General features: G+C 39.3%; 1 protein-coding gene across 1 annotated transcript; it reads left to right on the plus strand.

The window, feature by feature from the left end:
- Positions 1–454: 454 nt before the first annotated feature.
- On the plus strand, positions 455–17,474 carry zgc:158482 (uncharacterized protein LOC100009650 homolog). Its single transcript, XM_049602493.1, has 10 exons — positions 455–1,075; positions 2,054–2,263; positions 2,348–2,506; positions 7,070–7,194; positions 10,353–10,547; positions 10,766–10,856; positions 11,015–11,213; positions 12,636–12,733; positions 12,878–13,008; positions 13,163–17,474. The coding sequence occupies exons 1-10, from the start codon at positions 592–594 to the stop codon at positions 13,337–13,339; spliced, it is 1,869 nt and encodes a 622-aa protein (XP_049458450.1). The 5' UTR covers positions 455–591; the 3' UTR covers positions 13,340–17,474.
- Positions 17,475–20,512: the final 3,038 nt, after the last annotated feature.

The raw sequence follows: 20,512 nt of genomic DNA on the forward strand, positions 1-20,512 counted from the left end.
CAATCACAGGCAGAAAAGTACACTTTTATTTGTGTAGAAGAGCTTTTATCGTCTCTCAGCTCAACACATCTGTCCTGTGATCCTTTGCAGAGGGCCTGACCTTCAGGATTGGGAACCTTGACTGAACTGCCAAACTGTAAAATAGTGTAACAGTCCTGTTTCACCACAGGCCTTTTTTGTGTGTGGCTCCGCCTCCTGCATCAACTGACCCTGACTAGCTGAAGGGCTTTTTACATGGTAAAACTGCCTTTCTCACCTGACCCTGACACCAAACCTACATGTGGGAGATATTTGCTTTTTGATTGCTTGTTTTACATCTCTAAATAAGCCTTGATGCGATCTGTTACCTGAAGATCGAATACCACTTCTCACTTATCATCTTGTTTTTGCGACAAAAATAGACAGAGCAGTATTCCCTTCAATCATCTGAATTCCAAATTATACACATATTTGACCTTTTCTATAGACTTGACCCAGTTTTTGAGTAAATGCTCCGCCCCACTGAACTCAAGCCTTATTTGCAGCATTCCTCAGTTTGCAGCAGGGGCTGCACTTTTTTTTTACGGGACCTCAGGCTTTTAAACAGAAAACATGATGGAGATATATTTGTTTTCAGTTATTTTAGCAACTATCCTCATCACACCGTTTGCGCTTAAAACTCTGTCCCCTTATCTGTGGATGGATATTCTGTATTTTGGGGATCTCCTGCGCATTTTGGTGAAGTTTGTCTCGAGGCGAAGAAGGAGACCTTTCTTCTTTGTTTTGGACCGTTTTTTGGAGCAGACCGCCGCGCATCCACACAAGCCCTTCATTGTGTTTGAAAATGAAAACTACTCGTACACTTCCACAGACAAGAGGAGCAACAAGACAGCCAACGCGCTCCAGTCTCACCCCGGATACAAAGCTGGAGACACCGTCGCACTTTTCATGGGGAATGAACCCGCCTTCATGTTTACCTGGCTGGCTTTGGCCAAATTAGGCTCTCCTGTGGCTCTCCTCAATCACAACATCCGCACAAAGTCTCTGCTGCACTGCTTTAACTGCTGCAAGGCCACAGTGTTGATTGCAGCCTCGGGTGTGTATCTGTGCACAGCAAAAGTTTACTTAAAGTTAAGGCAGATGGGCGTACTTTTTAAGGAGCTGTTGGCTTCAGTCATGCATTCAGGTTGGATGTTACATTGTTTCTGCTCATCAGTTTGACCCCAGTCATGCCTAAAGGTTCAAGCTGTTTCTAAAAGTTGTGTCCCATGTTTGGCCCTTATGTGGCTCAAATTTTAAAATCCTTTACACCAGCAGAGCTGCACAAATTAATGAACAAATACAGGTTTAAAAATTTTCACAATCAGAATCTGGTTTATTGCCAAGTAGAGTATTGGTGCATAACAGCACATTTTTATGCTATGCTGTGCAGTTTTGTTTTTTTTTTTTAAAAATTAAGATTTCACTTTCTATTTTCCTGGTTCGAACCCCTAGGTGGGGGAGCCCCTCTGTGCAGACTTTGCATGTTCTCCCCGAGTCAGCGTGGGTTTTCTCCAGTAGTCCAGCTTCCTCCCACAGTCCAAAGACATGCAGGTTAATTGGTGACTCTAAATTGCCCGTAGGTGTGAATGTGAGTGTGAATGGTTGTCTGTCTCTATGTGTCAGCCCTGTGATAGTCTGGTGACCTGTCCAGGGTGTACCCCACCTGTAAACCAGTGTCAGCTGGGATAGGCTCCAGCCCGCCGCTAAACCGGATAAGAGGTTGCGGAAAATGATTGAATGTATGGTTTGACGAGTTTAAGTAGGACCCTCAAAATTGCCCTGTCATGCAACGGTTGGAAACCGTACTTTTGTTCTCAAAATAAGTGCACATTGTCATTGTCCCCTGAACTAAACTCCCAGAGTTCACTGACAGTCTTCCAGCCTCTCAGTAACTGTTGTCCATACTTCTAACTTAAAGTGAAAGTTTGCAAGGTTCATGTAGGCTTTTGCATTTTCTCTAAAGCTGCCAATATCTGTATGTTAATCTGAAACCAGTGTCTCTGGGTTATGATTGTATTGTGTCCCTTTCCAGAGCTAAAGGAAGCAGTGGAGGATGTGCTGCCCTCACTCATCGAGCAGGGTGTCACCGTCCTCCTAATGACAAAACACTGTGACACCCCTGGGATTGAGAGCTTCTTTGATAAAGTGGACGAGGCACCGGACACCCCGCTCCCTCGATCTCTCAGATCACACATCACATTCAAAAGTCCTGCAGTTTATATTTACACCTCTGGGACTACAGGTATGTCGTGGCTGCTTTGGTTCCACAACAACGTACCACAGACGTTTTCAGGGTCTCTGCTTTTTGTGTCTGGTTGTATTTCAGGTCTCCCTAAGGCAGCCGTGGTCAATCAGAATCGCCTCTTAACAGCTTTGGTCGTTTTATCTTCAAACGGTGTAACATCCAGTGATGTCATCTACCTCAACCTGCCTCTGTACCACACGGCTGGATTCATCGTAGGGTTTATTGGTTCCATTGAGACAGGTGAGACAACTGAGATGTAGCTAAGAGCAAAGTGTAACACAAAGAAGACTGTGAAGGCTGTGTGAGATTCCTTTCAAATGGATGAGTATGTATTTTACTGGATTAATGTTGTTAGGTTGTTTTATACATTTCTTTGTTCGATAACTGACTCTATAGTTACTGAATTTTAAGCCAACAGACAGTGATTTTTTCAATGCAAACTAGTGTGAAATCAAACTGATCACACGTATAACATTTTTGTACCATAAACCAAACATAATTTAAAGATAACCATATGAAACAAAATAGTTTGACACACCAAACACAAACTTTAAAAAAGTCACACAAAAGAGGTTGTGAATGCAAGTGGCTGTGAAATCCAAGCAGGGATGATGTGATGCATAATTTATGACAGATCTAGGTTCAGTTTGTCGACATACATTTTTGACATACTGCCCTAACAGAACCACATGTCTCTGCTTTTTAAGCTAAATAAACAATTGAAAACAACATTGGATTGGTTCAAAAGTACATCCTCACAAAGCTGTGTAACAGAAATTCGACATTACACAATACCGCATCTGCAGTGTCATGATGGTGTGACAGTTAAGACTGAAACACAAACCAGTGACGCTCCTTAAACCGTCATACCTGATGTTGACAGATTCACATGTTGGTTCATTGTAATCTTAATCTTTGTTTTTTATTTATTGATTTCAGGTTGAGTGACTGCAACTCAAACAAGCTCACACAGGACATTTGGCTGGGCATTGTGGGAACCACAATTGCCCTAAGAAAACTTAAGACTGAAACACAAACCAGTGACACTCCTTAAACCGTCGTACCTGATGCCTCATATTTTAAAATGTGGCTCTATTTCATTTTTTTCATTTATCTTTATTTGTTGTAGAGGGACAATGTACATTTTAAAAATAAAATGTAAGTGCACCTATATATATATATATATATATATATATATATATATATATATATATATATATACACGTATATATATATATATATATATATGTACGTGTATATATATATATATATATATCTATATATATATATATATATATATATATATATATATATATATACATATATATATATATATATATATACACATATATATATATATATATATATATACGTGTATATATATATATATGTGTATATATATATATATATATATATATATATATATACATATATATATATATATATATATATATATATATATATATATATATATATATATATATATATATATATATATATATATATATATATATATATATATTTGGGTGCACTTACATTTTATTTTTAAAATGTACATTGTCCCTCTACAACAAATAAAGATAAATGAAAAAAATGAAATAGAGCCACATTTTAAAATATGAGGCATCAGGTACGACGGTTTAAGGAGTGTCACTGGTTTGTGTTTCAGTCTTAACTGTCACACCATCAAAACACATGTGGTATTGTTTAATGTCAAACTTCCGTAACACAGCTTTGTTGTCAGCTTTGTGACAATGCATTTTTAACGGATCCAATGTGGCTTTAATTTTGACACAAGTTTTCTTAGGGCAATTGTGGTTCCCACAATTCACTCAACTGGAAATCAATAAATAAAAAACAAAGATTAAGATTACAATGAACCAACATGTGAATCTGTCAACATCAGGTATGACGGTTTAAGGAGTGTCACTGGTTTGTGTTTCAGTCTTAACTGTCACACCATCATGACACTGCAGATGCGGTATTGTGTAATGTCGAATTTCTGTTACACAGCTTTGTGAGGATGTACTTTTGAACCAATCCAATGTTGTTTTCAATTGTTTATTTAGCTTAAAAAGCAGAGACATGTGGTTCTGTTAGGGCAGTATGTCAAAAATGTATATATATATATATATATATATATATATATATAATACCCCAGTTAAAAATGCATTGTCACAAAGCTGACAACAAAGCTGTGTTACGGAAGTTTGACATTAAACAATACCACATGTGTCTTGATGGTGTGATAGTTAAAACTGAAACATAAATCAGTGACACTCCTTTAGGGTTAGCCAGAGGTAAAGGTCATCTGTCCCTATTTTATGTCATTTATTGTATTTATAAGGCCAATGCACATTAATCAGCATTTCTGTAAATGTGCCAGTGTTAGCCAGTTGGCTAATTTTCAACTCCAGTCCTTTGGCGAGCTGTTTTGAAAACAATAAAAGGATAAAATCCACAGGACGATACACTGGATAAAGACAGCGTAGAGGCAGAAATACTCCATTAACTACAGCAGATTCTCAAGGTAGAACACAGGTCATGCAAAGCAGCAAGCAACAGCAGAGCGTCAGTACAATACAACAACATGACAACAACTAACAGCATGCGAAGAGAGACGAAGAGATAAATAAGATAAATACAATAGTCATTCTGGAGGTCTTGCTCCAGCTCTAAAGTCCAGGTCTGAAATGTTAAAACATGCAGCTACAGGTCAGCAATATGGTCATGTGCACTAACACACAAGCCATGCGACACAGAGTCAACCATGCTGTTAATAAGATAGATATTGTATACACACCCATGTAGAGATGCATGATAACCGTCAGTGTTCATACCCTGGTATACAGTTTATTGGTATATCGCTGCAACCGTTGGCTGCCTGTGGCTGTCTGTTTTTCTTAGCTTATGAAAAGTGGTTGTTTTGGAGATACATGCATTTTACAGGACAACAAGGATAATTAACATATGATTATTGATCATTGTACTTCTTTATTATGGAAAAAAACAAAAGCCATAACATATAGTGACAAGAATGCAATCCATCACTGGCTTTCCACCTGCTATCACTGACAAGATATTGAGGTGTCATTTGGACATTAGGTTTCTGCAGTTAAAAGGGAAGTAAGGCCTTCACAAGGTTCTCACACATGTACCTAAGTATGGGGTTATTGTGCTGCATAACTGTAAACCGAATTGAACTCATTCTCCTCCCTCCTCCTTCTCCCTCTGGTTTTCCCGCCCCTGTAGGAAACCAGATGAAAGAATCTTTTGTCACTGTGAACATGTAATCTGAACAGAGCCGGGTCAAACAAGACCAGATTACCTCGTCTTTATAACTGCTTCTTTCTAAATAGGCTAAAGTTCACACAGCTATTATATGGCTGAGTAAGCAGCCTGAGTTACACACACACACATCAGGAGATGTCCAACACTGCTCCACAACAATCACCATCCTGTTGTGCACTACATGCAGTTCAATGGAATACAGTTTAATATTGTTGGCATGAGGATCTGGAAGTATCCAGGTCTCATATAAAGTGTAGTCATTCATCTTTAATTCAAGTCAAAGTGTAGAAATAACCAGGGAAGTTAACACAATATTTGATGATTTATTAAACCTAAAAAAATTATTACTTATTTAAAAATGTAGACGGACATCCCAAAATAGACATGTCTTTTTGAAAATGGGCATCACCTGCATCTCTACTTTTGTAACAGAATAAAGTTTGAACAGAGCTGCTGTGCACCAGTGGGTCAAGGTCGGGTATTTTGAGGAGCAAGAAGAAGAGAAAGAGAGTCCATCAGCACAACCTTCCAAACCAGAAATCATTAAACCTTGAAAAGGGTCTTTGAAATAATGTGTCTAACAATACAATGGCAGAGTAGCCATACGTATTTACCCAGGCTTGGATTTACAACCTTTGATGTGGCAGTATTGTGACTGAGTTACCTGATCAGTGGGAAAATGAGTGAGGAGACACTATACAGCCACTTGGGTTGTGATAACTGCCCATGCAAGTTAAACCATTATATTCCTATGTACTGAAATGCAAGAAAGTGATGAGATTTCCCCTGATCACCTTCTTCATTAAAATCTAAACCTAATCCTCTGGACCCTAAATACCCATTTTGTCTATTTGTAAGGGCGGACAGGGGATCTTTAGGGGGAGATAGTAGGTCAACAGTAGATGACACATAGAAGTGGTATACACAGTGGGAACCTGAGGTGCAGGTCAGCACGGTGTGGCAGGGTTTACCAATCATAAATTTAAGTTATCAGAGACTCCAATACTTAGAAAGAAGAAGGTAGAAAAATAAGATGACGATGAAAGAGGAATATTTAGCAAAAGTCTGGCCTGATCTAGCTTTAAGAAACTGCAACATATTTGTAGAGTACACCACAGTAAAACTACTGGGCTACGGAAACGCCTGTGGATGGACAAACTGTGTGTAAAGCCTAATAGCTGAGGTAAACATACCCATGGAGAAGTGTTCAGAAAGGAAGGAAGAGGAGGAGAAAGAAAAGTAATATATCCATGAGGATCCATCAGTAGAACTTTCCAGGCCAAAAATATAATTAATCCTTGAAATATATTTGAAATCATGTCCTATGTGCAAAGATTGGTTTATTTCCATAAGTTAGAAGTTAGATTTCCTTGGAAGGAGATGGAGGAGAATATTAGCAAATACAAGAGGGACCTGTCTCTAAAAATGAATCTGTCATGATGTTTCATTTCTATGTTGTTTAGCTCACGATCAAATTTTCTTTTTCTTTTTTTTTCCTGTCTTATTTTAAAGGATCAACGATGATTCTGAGGAGGAAGTTCTCTGCCTCTCAGTTTTGGGACGACTGCAGGAAACACAGTGTGACTGTTGTGCAGTACATAGGAGAGGTGATGCGTTACCTCTGTAGCACACCGAAGGTAAAATGATTTTGACTCTTCCCAGCTTTTTCACACAGTGATGCTGCAGCCATGCACAGCTCAGTACTGCAAAACTTAGCAGTCATTCAGTTTAAGTAGGAATAATATCTGTTTTGCAGATATTTGAAGATTTTTAAATCTAATAGAAATATTTTGTAATGATTTTAGAAGAGCAGTGTGTAGGATTTAGTGCCATCGGGCAGCGAGGATTGCAGATTGCAACCAGCTGAAACTTCCCCCATGTGCCATGCGTGAACTTTGGCTCAGATTCCTTCAGTTTTCATTGTTCAGAAGGTTTTTTTCAGGAGCCGAATTATCCACGGAGGTCTCTTCCTCTTCAAAACAAACAGACCCGGTGATCTAAAACGTTAAAAACACTGAATAAAACAGTTTCATGTTATGAATCAGTCTTTATCTGACGCTGTTCAGCTCATTGCAGATGGTCCGCTAGCCCAGCACCTGCTAATGTGCTCACCTTTTCTCTCGGATAACTTAAGATCCAGACGTTCAGGAAGTTTTTACCAGGAGCCGAATTGTCTGCGGAGGTCTCCTCCTCTTTAAAACAAATGGACTCAGTGATTTAATCAGGTAAAAAAAACTGAATAAAGCATTTTCACATTAAAAAAACAGGGTTTTCCAACGTTATTTGGCTCGTTACAGACGGGCTGCTAACTACAGTGGTGAAAACGTGAATGGCCCTATCTAGACCCAGTGTTTGGTTTGTCTGTTCTGGGCTACTGTAGAAACATGGCAATGCAACATGGCATAGTCCAATGAAGAGGGCCCACTCCCTTTGTCGATATAAACAGCTCATTCTAAGGTAACAAAAACACAATGATTCTTATTTTCAGGTGATTATACACTAAAAAAACCATACTTATTATATTATAGTCTATTTCTGCCCTAGATCGTACACACTTCACCTTTCTTAATTATTTTAAGTTACTTCATGTATCCCCCACTTTGTTGCCTTTGTAGTGTAGAAAGGCCTCTGCTGCTGCAGTGTCTTAATCATGTGACAGTTCAAACTGAAACACAAACCAGTGGCATTCCTTTAGGGTTGGCAGGCGGTAAAGGTCACCATCCTTCTTTATTAGGAGACATATCAGGAGCATCTGAATAGATTATACCTCTAAGTTAAGATTAAAAGGTTAAAGGTAAACTATGCAGGATTTTCCTAAAAATGTTTAGACTCATACAGAATTAATCCCTCTTAATCATCACTAATGACCCACTAGAACTGTGTGGCGGAGTATTTATCTGCAGAGCCTCTGACCTCTGACCTTTATTTATTCATTAAGTGCCAGTTTTTAGTGTGATAGCAACTCAAACATGCTCACACAGTTCCTTTGGCAGGGCGCTGTGGGAACCACGCCTCCTCTCTGCCATCTTGACTCACACTCGAGACAGCTGCTGAGACAGAGCACTTTTAACCGGCTGCAGCAGGCTGCCTTTGAGGCAGACCTACTCAAAGATAACTTTCCAAATCTGTACATTCCCGCAGCGCAACACAGCTGGCTTACCAAAATAGAAATCGTTAAATCTCAACTATCACATTCCAGCTTCCTGCGTCATTATCTGTAGGGGTTTGAACAGCGTGGCACATTATGGATACGACTGCAGATCTGATGAATAGACATTTGTAAAAGGCATTGCACACCTCTCAGATTTTTTTATAGGATGTGTCTGACTGTATTTAGGAGTACTGTAAACACTGTGCCTACATGTATGGCCATTCAGAGTATCAAATTGCATCACATGAAGTGCAGTCTCAATTTACTGCGTGACCCTTCTTCAGTGAGAGGAGGTGGTCTGTCTGTATCTGGTCACCACTAGGAATAGATGCTGACCTTAACTTAGGAAGACATATCATGTAACTTGGCAACCACATGACCTTGGACTAGTATGGGTCACATTTATTACAGTATATGGTATTTCTGATACAATATTTGTTTGGTTTTTCTTTAGAGAGACGAGTTTTTTTAAGCCTCACACTGTATTTCTTAAGTGTTTCTTCTGTCTCTGATTAGGTCATTTACAGTCTAGTACAGTCTAGCACTTTGATTATTTTAATCAAAGCGAGGGTGGGCACAAATCTAAGAAAAAATTACAGGCAGAATTTGAAAATACACCGTCCTCCTGCAGCTCTCCCCTCTTTGTCCTAAGCCCCTCCCACCAGATGACTGCAGGCACATGCACACACTTCATACAGTAACAGTTGTTTCCCATTATTTCATTGTACAGTTGCTTGCAGCTCAGTCAGTCACTCAGCTCTCAGCTCTCATCGCACCTCTCTCTCTGTTCATCAAACTACAAATTAGACAAGAAATAGCTAGCTAGCCACCCCACGGTCCCTTCCCCATGCTCCCCTCCATTGTGGAGAGAAAAGCGGGGAGCCACTACAGCGGCTCGAGTTCGGCCAATGCACACCCGTCAGAGTGGGGTATCACAGTGGGCTGGAGTCCAGCAGCTGTGCTCGGTCTAACCAGTGTAAGGGCAGCAACAGAAAGTTTGCTGATTCTGCAGGACAGAGAGCATAACTTATTTTGTCTTTCATGTTGTGTAGCCTTTGTAAATGCTTGTGTTATCCAGAGCTGCTTTGTGGAGGAACTTGTTGCTGGGCACCTGTCAGTCTCTTTCTCTTTTTTTGAGCCATGTACTGTTCATATTTGGTGCTTCAAGTACTGAACAGATTGGTGGTATTAGCTTTGGGCGCTGAAATGTTTTTTTCCTGCAGTGTTTACATTTGATTTCCTTCTGTTCAATGTCATCTTCACAAAAGCCAAAATGTGTCCAGACAACGGAGTCGGCATTTCTCTTTGGTAGAAGCTGCTCAGGTTGCTCAGTTGGCTCGATGTTTGAGTTCTCATCCATGTTGCTTTCAGGTTGTGGACTAGACGGGGTGGAGTCACATGACTACATACAGTAATGCGTTTTTAAGGGGACAGTACATGAGCACACACAGTAGGGAAAGTATTAGCAGAATAATAAAAAAAAAAGTCGGTTTTGATTGATTTTAAATTCACTGCCTATTCACTTCACTACTTATATTTACAGTAACTGTCTACCCCAGCTTTAATTAGCCATCAAAACATTTTTTTCTTTAGTACTTAAAAATGCTTGTTGTATTTAATTTTAATTTTTATGTGACATTACAGAAAGAAAATGACAAGGACCATAAAGTACGCCTGGCCATTGGCAACGGTGTCAGAGCGGAGATATGGAGAGAGTTTGTCAATCGCTTTGGGAACATTCAAATCCGAGAGTTTTACGCCTCCACTGAGGGAAATGTGGGATTTGTCAACTATGCAGGGAAAATTGGAGCAATTGGACGAGTAAACTTTTTTCACAAGGTGAGAATGAGATTAAAACAAACATATGTGTCTGTTAACATTGTTCCTGCTATCACTGACAGCCAATTTATCAGTGTGTATGTTGGAATCACACACGTCATATATTGGAATGCAATGGTTGTCTGTCAATGAATATTACGGGAATTATGTTTTTTCTGCTGGTATAAAAATGTGTTGGGCACAAAATGCAACACTAATGTCTTTACTTCCTCCTGTAGAGGCTGTTCCCCTTCGCCCTGATCAAGTATGACACAGAGCGGGATGAGCCAATTAGAGATGCTAATGGCCTCTGCGTGGAGTCGCCCAAAGGTAAAGGAAACTCATGCTTAAACTTGCACTAGCATGTACCATGATGCTCGATATTACAGCTGGACATTTTACCAACTAAATTAGGATGCCAATGATGGGGCAAGTAGTCCACTGATAGACAGTGGCAGTAAAAGACGTCTCTTGGCTTTTTCTTTAAGGTGAGACAGGACTGCTGGTGTCAAAGATCACAGACATCGCTCCTTTTGTCGGCTACGCCAAGAATGAAGAACAGACGGAGAAGAAAAGACTTCGAAATGTTTTCAAGAAAGGAGATCTTTACTTCAACAGCGGTGACCTGATGAGGATCGATAAAGACAACTTCATTTACTTTCAGGATCGTGTAGGTGACACATTCAGGTACAGAAATTCACCCTGCTTGAATTTTAAAACTTAGTTTTTCTTTACTTATTTACAGAATCACTGTTTGTAGTTTATCTTTATAAGATTAGATTATTCATAAGGGTCATATGTTTTTTCCCCCAGGTGTGTTTTTGTTTTTGTTATATATTTTCGTGAATATCTTCCTGTTTGAGACGTGAACCGAGTTATTGGTATGCAGCTCTCTACCAACACTATCAAAACTAAAGAATTAATAGGAATATTTTTTCTAGTCAACAGCACATTTGAATAAACACAATACATGTACAATACATTTCCTGTTGACCTCTTAATGCAGTTTTCAGCAGTCCTGCAACATTTAAAGATGTTATATACGACATTCGTAGTCTGAGCTGGGACAGCTCTCACCTCTAACGTCACAAGCAAACATAGTGGAGGCTAAGTCAAAATGGCGGCAGCTAGCAGTGCTAGCTGTGGCAGGGTGCTCGACACTTCTGATGTCTCTCCCTCAATAGAAATTGAACTGTTGCGCATTGTTTTCAGTTTATGCTTCAGGAAAAGGTTTTAAGTCATCTCCATGGTAACCAGATAACCTCTTTTTTATGCTTTGAATCTATTTCTGTCACATTTAGTGAAGCCTAATCTGCACTGACAGCTTGAATCACATAAATGTCCCGCAGTATAGGTGCGTTTTACTTTTTAACCGTATATACAGTGATTGATAAGCTCCCAGTCCGTCTGTGAGCAATGGGTTCCCCTCACTCACTACAGTGGGCTGGAAATTAAAATCAATGAATCAGTAAATACACTATTGATTTCTTCCTTAAGGTGACATGAAAAGTATCTTGGTTCAGTAAATGTCAGTCAGTCTGGTGAGAGCTGTTGTCTCAGCTCCACAGGGGCTGCTGCTGACTGACAGCTGCCTCCGTGGACTGAGACACAGACGCTAACAGTGACGACAGCAACAGTGCTGATAAAGCTTATAGTGTTAATCTGGAGGGTAACCAGAGGATGGGCCTTTGGCTTCTGTGTCATTATCAGCGATAACAGCTGTATGAATGCAGTGTAGAGCAGCGGTGAGCAGCTAGCCAGTGGGATACACTCACAGGGACTCAGCTGCCAGTCTGGCTTCCAAAATAAAGAACAAAAATGTGAAGTGTGATTTTACCCTCTGCTTAGGACGCCACTACTCCCGATATCTTAGCAGCAAATAGTTGTTCGCTGTTACAGTAGTTTTCAAAATCTCATCTATTAAACCTTTAATGTACAACGCTGCATGTTATGCCCTAGGCTTCTTTAAAAAAATCTCGGCAAACTTGTATTTGTTGCTCAGACATGGAGGTGTTTCAGCTTCCTGACATGCACAGACCTGTAAATTGTACTTTTTCCCCAGGTTAAAAAAGCAGCCTGTATGAAGTTGTAACTTGTTTGAGCCTACAGGTGGAAAGGCGAGAATGTGGCAACGAACGAGGTGTCCGACATCCTGTCGATCAGTGATTGTCTCAAAGAAGCCAACGTTTATGGAGTCCAAGTACCAGGTGATGGTCATATCCCCTGTACATTGTACCTCACAGTATGTTTGATAAGAGTGTCCAGACTTCCTCATGGCAGAACATGTAAGAGAGACATTGATTTGATAATGGATTGGTAAATGTCAGTTTCAATTTTGTTTTGCAATGAAGGGCATGAGGGGCGGGTAGGAATGGCAGCAGTCACTGTGAAGGAGGGTGCTGAGTTCAGTGGAAGCAGAATATATAACCATGTGGTTAGCTACCTGCCTTCATATGCCCGACCTCGCTTTATCAGAATACAGGTATGTTAACTTCACACACGCTTCACTGCATTTCACTTCTGGAAAAAAAACCATGTATCAAAAATAATGCAGTATTTATGCCACCTTTTCCCCATTGTGTTTGCAGATTATGATACTTTGATGCTTTTTTGATTGAGTATTTTGTACCATGCAGAATGCCGTTGAGGTGACGGGGACTTTCAAGCAAATAAAGGTGAAGTTAGTGGAGGAGAGTTTCGATCCAGGACGTATCCAGGACCCTCTTTACATCCTTGATGATGCAGAGAAAAGTTATGTACCGCTGACAGCTCAGGTCTACAGCTTCATCATATCAGGACACATCAAACTATGAGTAGACTCTCAGTGTTCATTAAATGTGCGGGCATTGATAGTTTTAATAATGAACTTCAGCTCAGTGACTGAACAGAGATTTTAACTCATGTTATTTGTGTGTTGTAAAATAATATGGAGAAATAGTAAATGGTTTCATTAAAAGCAGTAGATGGGATCAGAATATAAATGATATATTTACTGCCAAGTGATAATATAAAAAGTACATTTACAAGCATGAGGACTTCTGCTTTTACTTAATTCAGTCTAAAAATGGTGTTGAGAAGCAACGCTGTACATATGAATGATCAAATTGTTTACTGAGATGCTTCTGACAGCGAGGACAGTGGCTTTTAGACTTTCTCTCAATTTTTTTTTGCCAGATTTCTGCCTACCCAGCTTTAATGCAATGCTTATAGGAAAGACTTGAGCAGCATGTAATTGCTTAGAGTTACAAAAAATATGTAACACAGGTCCTAATATGAATTTCATGTTTATGTGTCAATATCTGTAAATATGAATTACTTACATTACTACATCGCCTTTAAATTAAAGTAATTCTAACTTGTTTCCATGTGTATATCACCTCTGATTTACTCGTAATAATCAAATCAACAGAGACAAATTCCAGGTGTGACTGAAGGGGGCGACCATAAGGTGGAGACAAATACACATGCAACCAGAGTCTCTGTCCTCAGTGTAATTGGGATACACAGCACATTACATTTTACATTATATAATTTAATGTAGACACCCTAAAATGACACCTTGATGTGATTATTAAACTTTGTGTTCCAAAACCATCGACATTCATCTGCAGCCTATTGTCTAAATTATCACAGACTACTAAGGCTTCTCTTAGGTGGAACAACTAACGTGCAAAAAAACATGACAAGCATGCATAGGAGTACGTGTATGCCTCTGTGTTTAGTATGTTCTGACATGGACACCATGTTTATGCACTCTAGTGGTGTCCAGACACTATAACGTTGACAACTTTTCTAGGTTAGAAGCAGAGAATAGCTAAATAACTGTAGTAAACATTATCAGCAACTAAAACTTTTTTTTGCATGAATGAAAACAGTATTCTTCTTGTGGTTATGCACATGTTCAAAAGCCTCTGAGATTGTCACAATTTCAGACGTCAATAACTGTATCTAAAACACACAACTGTGCTGCAAAAGCCTGTATGGGTTTCTTTAAGGGGGGTGTTTTTCCGTATCCGTTGTAAGGGTCAGAGGACAGAGGAATATCGGATGTTGTAAAGCCCTCTGAGGCAGATTGTGATTTGTGATTTTGAGCTTTATAAACGAAATTGTATTGGCTTAAATGTGCAACTGGAGTGAATGAAACAAGTGACGAGAAGACAGCACTGTTAGTGAGGGAGAGGAGATGGGCCTGGGGGGGCACTACAGAGGTGTGACAGCAAACCGATGATGTCAACTCGCTGTCGGAGAGAGGAGAGAATGAGAGAGCAGCTCTTAGTATTAAAAGTGTTTGAAAAGTTATGCATCAAAATCAATATGTTTGGCAGCAGTAATGCACTCTATGATTTTCTTATTTTTCATGTTGTATGACAGTATGGACTCGGGCATTACCATCTAAAATCAGACATCTGACATTAAGCAATGAAAACAACGAACAAAAACCCTGTCCGGTGGCATCACTTTCACACACTGAAAAGATACAGTCATCATAGCATGAGAGCTTTACTCATTATTGTTTTCTCAAATTACTTTCTTTAAATATATGAACAGTCTAGCCCAAGAGCCTCTTTTCAGATATATCCACAGACAAGACAGTGACAGCGTAACTGGGGGCATGTTGAATGGCAGCTTTAAATACCACATTGTAGATCGAAATTTGGACAGTCAGCTTTCTCCATGTCAACTCTGGAAAACATTCCCCACTGAAAACAATTAAATTCCAGATATGAAGTCCTTTACAACAAAGTTAAAGTGCTGGCTAAAGCAAACCAGAGCTGTACCCATTTTTAGCTACTTGTATTGTAAATTCAGCCCAGTTGGTGGAAGAAAATGTTGGAATTGTATGTTTCTGCGAACAACAAATACGTTGGCATGTTTCAAGCATATCATATCACTTGGTCATCTGAAAGTGGAGGTGATGGTGGACACTATGACAACTGGTTGAGAGGTCTGCCAAGCTGGAGATCACTGTTCAAAAACAACAACACCAGCTGTGTTTGCTGACCCTTCGCGACGTTTCCACTGGTGTTTGTGGCATGGAACCTGGGTGTTTTTCATTGACTTGTCCCTGCGTTTTCAGCGGGTTTTGTGCTGCCAAGCATGGGTGTTTTGAGCCAAACATGATCTTTTCCTGACCAAAACCAAGTGGTTTTTGTGCCTTAACCTTTTGCCTGATGAAGATCTAGCTACTGAAACATCACAATAAATGTATCACTTGCAAGTTAGACAGTGTGCAGGAGTTTGTCTGCAAATTGTGTCCTGCTCCTCCCACTCCTCTGCACCTGTGTTAGACTTCACCACAGCATTGAGAAATGTTTCAGTGTATAAGCTACAAAATAATGTACAGATGTAACATATCCATGGCTTGCAGAAACATACAAGTATTTTTTTGGGCAATTACCAAAGTGTATTGTGGTATGTGTATCTTGTGGTTTTTATGATACTGAAAGCTGTATAATTAAATAACACTGTAAAGCCCAATGAGGACGAGAGCTAAATAAAGGCAATAGCTATAAACCCTGCAGCACATCTGTTTCATGCTCTGGATTCGAACAATGTTAAATTGCATTGCACCTATCAAACAAATCTATTCAACTCACCTCAGCCCCTGAAAATTTTTAATGATTACAAAATAAATTGCAGATTTCCTGTTGCAGGTAGAACTTGTATAAAAACTACCAACATAGGTCAATTTGAATCAGTTTCAATTTAAACATCAATTCAAGCATCACTTTTTCACCCATTACACAACAGCAAATTCACCTACACACAGGGAAATAATAAATACATAAACAAACCATGACAAACAAAACCTCTAATCTAATCTAAGCTTAGAGGTGCACTATTGTTGCACAAGTTCAGTGTAATATTCACTCCACCACCCTGATGGAGGGAAAGGTGTTTTTATTTTTTTATAGTCAGTCTGTAGCTTTAGATGAAAAAATAAGTTAATATTTGATTTGATTGTTGGAGCTCTTGCTTGGTGTCACAGTGAAGTCAGTCCAGAGGTAGGACCAGGTCATTGTTTTGCAAGTAAGTAAGTGTCAAGTCTTGACACTCAAATCCCAACTCAAGACTGACAAGTCCAGAGTCCTAAACTTTGAGTTCCGGATCCTAAAGAAGTCTAAATGTGCTCTTCGACCACCACATAGTTTCTGAATGTTAACAAAATTATCTTTGGTATCATTTGTTTTCCCCTAACTGGTGCTCATTAACGTAATGTTAGTTCTTCCTGGTTCTTGGTTGTTATCATCAAGCATACTGTCCATAAATCTATTCCTGTCCTCCTAGATTTAAGGGCCGCATTCGACACCATTGACCGTGACATCCTTCTGGACTGTCTCCAAACCTGGGTAGATATTAATGGCACAGCTCTACAATGAGACTCAGATCTATTTAAGTTGTGATCCAACAAAAAACTATCAGAACAAACCTAACCTGCTATTTTATGACATTCACAAGTGGCCATCACAACATTTCCTGCAGCTTAATCTATGTCCCACTCAGTAACTCCACATGTAACAGGCAGAACTTCACAGGGCGTCTGGAAACTGTTATTCATGCACTCATAACAAGTCAGTTAGAATACTGCAATTCCTTGCTCTCTGGCATCAGTACAAAATCCCTCTCACGCCTCCAGCTCATCCAGAATCTTGACTTGGACAAGAAAGTATGACCACATCACACCAATTCTGGCTTCCCCAGAGTGGTTATCTATTGCTCTGAGAATGGATTTTTCAGATTTTATTGATTACTTACAAAACCCTTAGAGGCCTCGCTCCAAGATTTATAACAGATCTTTTATTGCCTTGTAATCCCTCTCTCGCCTGAGATCCTCAGATGCATCTTTTCTTGTTGTTCCAAGGTCTAGATTAATTCACAAAGGTGACAGAGGCTTTGCAGTCAAAGCTCCTCGACTCTGGAATGACCTGCCTGAGGAGATCAGGGCTGCAAACTCTCAGGTGCTATATAAAGCTGCTTCTTCTTCTTCTTCTCCTTCTAATTCTTTGCTGCAAATTGAGTGGATGCAGAGGGAATGTGGATCTAGGGAATTAGGCGTTGGCTTGTAGGTAATGAATAATGTCAACATTAGCTGAGTCAGAGGGCTCAAGTCCAAGTGAAGTCATGAGTCATTGGTGTTTAAGTTGAGTTGGAAGTCTTTTTTGATATTAAGTCAGGTCTAAAGTCATCAAATTTACCTTGAGTCCACACCTCAGTCAGTTACAGGCATGATGGAAATAACTTTATTATTCAAATGCAATTTTTCCAGCCTTCTTACAAATAATTATTGTGAATTTCAGTAGTATTTTCTCTTCATTAGTTGTCCCAGTTTAGACACAAAATGGACTAAATATCCATCTTATCTTGTTTGAGTGGAACGATAACAGATCACAAGTGGTGTTCAGCCAAAACACACAGACAATGTTCTGCATGATTCAGGACATGATGAGAAACAGATATTTCTTCAGACTTCATCTTGTTTCCCAACTAGTCACTGATCCAAAATAAATCATGAATTATTGTCACTTTCACTGCTGTGAAATTAAACCACTGTCCAAAAAAACCCCACATCACATTACAGCCAGTTTAACAACAAGTAAGCTCGTCCCGTGTAAAACCGGACCGTCTCCCTCCAGCACTCTGACAGATTCAGGTTCAGCAACTGCCCAGTGTGAGTTGAGACAAATGCGGAATTGCTGCTTTCTCACTCCCACATGTCTTATGAGACCAAGAGTCAATTTGAAGTAATGTTTACTGAGAAAAGAGCAAAGGCAAGGAGTGGAGAATAAAGGAAAGGAGAGAACACACTCAGCCTGACTGTTGCAACTGAACATAGGTAGATTGTTGGTTTATCATAATATTTATTCAGAAAATACCATTTGCATGGTTATTTTTGAATGGTTATTTACTTTTATTTACAGTGTGGCATTGTTTTCTTTGTTGATAAATGTCTGGACTCATATTAAAATGGAAGAGAAGCCTACGTGGTTATGAACTTGCTCTGTGATTATGTGAAACTGTAGAGTGATGTATGAGGACATACTGTATGTGTGACATGTTTTTGTTTGTCAGATTGTTTTCTTCTCTTTTCTTCTAGACTTATTTGTAAATTATTCTTTATGTACTGGAGTCCACCTTCAAGTCATAAAAAACATATGCCTTGTGCATGCCCAGAAAATAATGTATATGTATGCCATGTGCTGAGCCTTTTAAACCAATAAAAACTTGAATTAAAGCTGCAAGCAAGGGTGTTGGAATGACCTGTTGCACATTTTCTGTGTCCACTACGGCTGAATCCAAATGTCCATCCTCTGGACTTGCGGACTGAGCCCTTGTGGACTTCAGTTGTATGTAATGTCACGTGGAAACATTTAACTATTGCTGCTGTCATATTCATATCTATGTCACATAAGTTGATGAATAGTGCCTATACAGCTGTTCCTGCAGGTAATAAGATATAAATCCCATGTATAGCCTTTTTGTGACTGAACAAAAATGTATCTCTATGTAACACACAGGCTACATGCCTTCAAAAACAGACATGCTTGTATTAAGGACAGGACTATAACTCGATAAGTAAGTATTAGCGGGCAAGGTGGGAAGCGTGGATAATTACAGACCTACTGCGCTAGCCAGTGTGGTATCCAAAGTCCTGGAAAGAATAGTATTAGATAGATTATGTGCATTTCTAGGTACCTCGGACAATCAGTTTGGTTTTAAGGCCTAGCATGGTACTGATGTATGTATCTCTGTATTAAAGGAAATAGAAAATTATAGAAGACAGAACTCCTCTGTTTTAATTGGTTTTATTGACGTTTCTAAGGCTTTTGACCGAGTCAACCATCATAAGCTCTTTTTAAAGTTGAGTCAAAGGGGTGTGCCTGACAGTGTAACTAGGATTCTGTCTTATTGGTATGCTAACCAGACCATGCAGATAAAATGGGGGAATGTAATCTCTGCTGCATCTGGTGTGGGTAATGGAGTTCGCCAGGGAGGACTTCTCTCACCAGCCCTTTTTAACATGTATATAGATGATCTATCAGACCAGCTAAGAAACCGTAAAACAGGTTGTATGATTGGTAATACATTAATTAACCATCTCATGTATGCCGACAACTTCAACAACTGTTGAATATATGTACTAATTATGGTGTTAATTTTGATGTCAAGTACAATGATGGTAAGAGTGCTGTTGTGATCTGCAGGGTCAAAGGGGATACGGATTTTGTTTTTCCTCTTTTTGGTTGGCAGGGCAGCTTTTGTCTGTCTGCAGTAAAACTTAGTACCTTGGACACGTTATTAATGATGAAATGTCAGATGACCTATATAGGCAACGCCGTGTGTTATATGCACAAGCTAACATGCTGTTTAGGAAATTTTCTTGGTGTTCAGATTATGTTAAGATTAATCTTTTTAGAGCTTATTGTACTCCTCTTTATACTGCAAGTTCTTTGCGGTGCCAGTCACCTATGTGGAAATATTGGTATGAGTGCCTTTTTTAAATCTTTCTGTGCTGTATGTCTTTTAAATGGACCTTGAGTCTATGAAATAAAAGTTGATTGATTGATTGATTGATTGATTGATTGATTGATTGATTGATTGATTAGAAACCTTCTTCTGTTGTTTCTCAACCTTTTTTTGTGCCTATTTCACTGCACAGCCAGATAGGCTGCAATATTAACATGCATTTTCAGTCCTTCTACAACCTGCACTTATTATCTATATCATGATGATGTGGTTGAATATTATTACTGGCCTACAACATTCAAGTAACATTTTAATAGACCTAACTGCCAATAACTATTTTACACAATTATACTTTTATTTGGCAGTTCAAACCCCCATAATGTCATGTCCATATTGCAATGAATTGTGGGTTATTAAATCAATGAAGTCTGCTGGAGTCTGCACCCCAAGCAGACCTTTTTGAAGTCTGCAGAAGGTCTGCTTGAATTGTGGATTGTGGATTTGGAGCCATCATTGGTGCA

The sequence above is a fragment of the Epinephelus fuscoguttatus genome, linkage group LG2, assembly GCF_011397635.1.
Source record: "Epinephelus fuscoguttatus linkage group LG2, E.fuscoguttatus.final_Chr_v1".
NCBI classification, from domain to species: Eukaryota; Metazoa; Chordata; class Actinopteri; order Perciformes; family Serranidae; genus Epinephelus; species Epinephelus fuscoguttatus.

Excerpts from the sequence above, each read along its gene's own strand:
- zgc:158482 (XM_049602493.1), top strand. The coding sequence starts at position 592 with ATGATGGAGATATATTTGTTTTCAGTTATTTTAGCAACTATCCTCATC. Across the intron at positions 10,548-10,765 it reads GAGTAAACTTTTTTCACAAG|AGGCTGTTCCCCTTCGCCCT; the intron begins GTGAGAATGAGA and ends TTCCTCCTGTAG. Across the intron at positions 10,857-11,014 it reads CTGCGTGGAGTCGCCCAAAG|GTGAGACAGGACTGCTGGTG; the intron begins GTAAAGGAAACT and ends TTTTTCTTTAAG.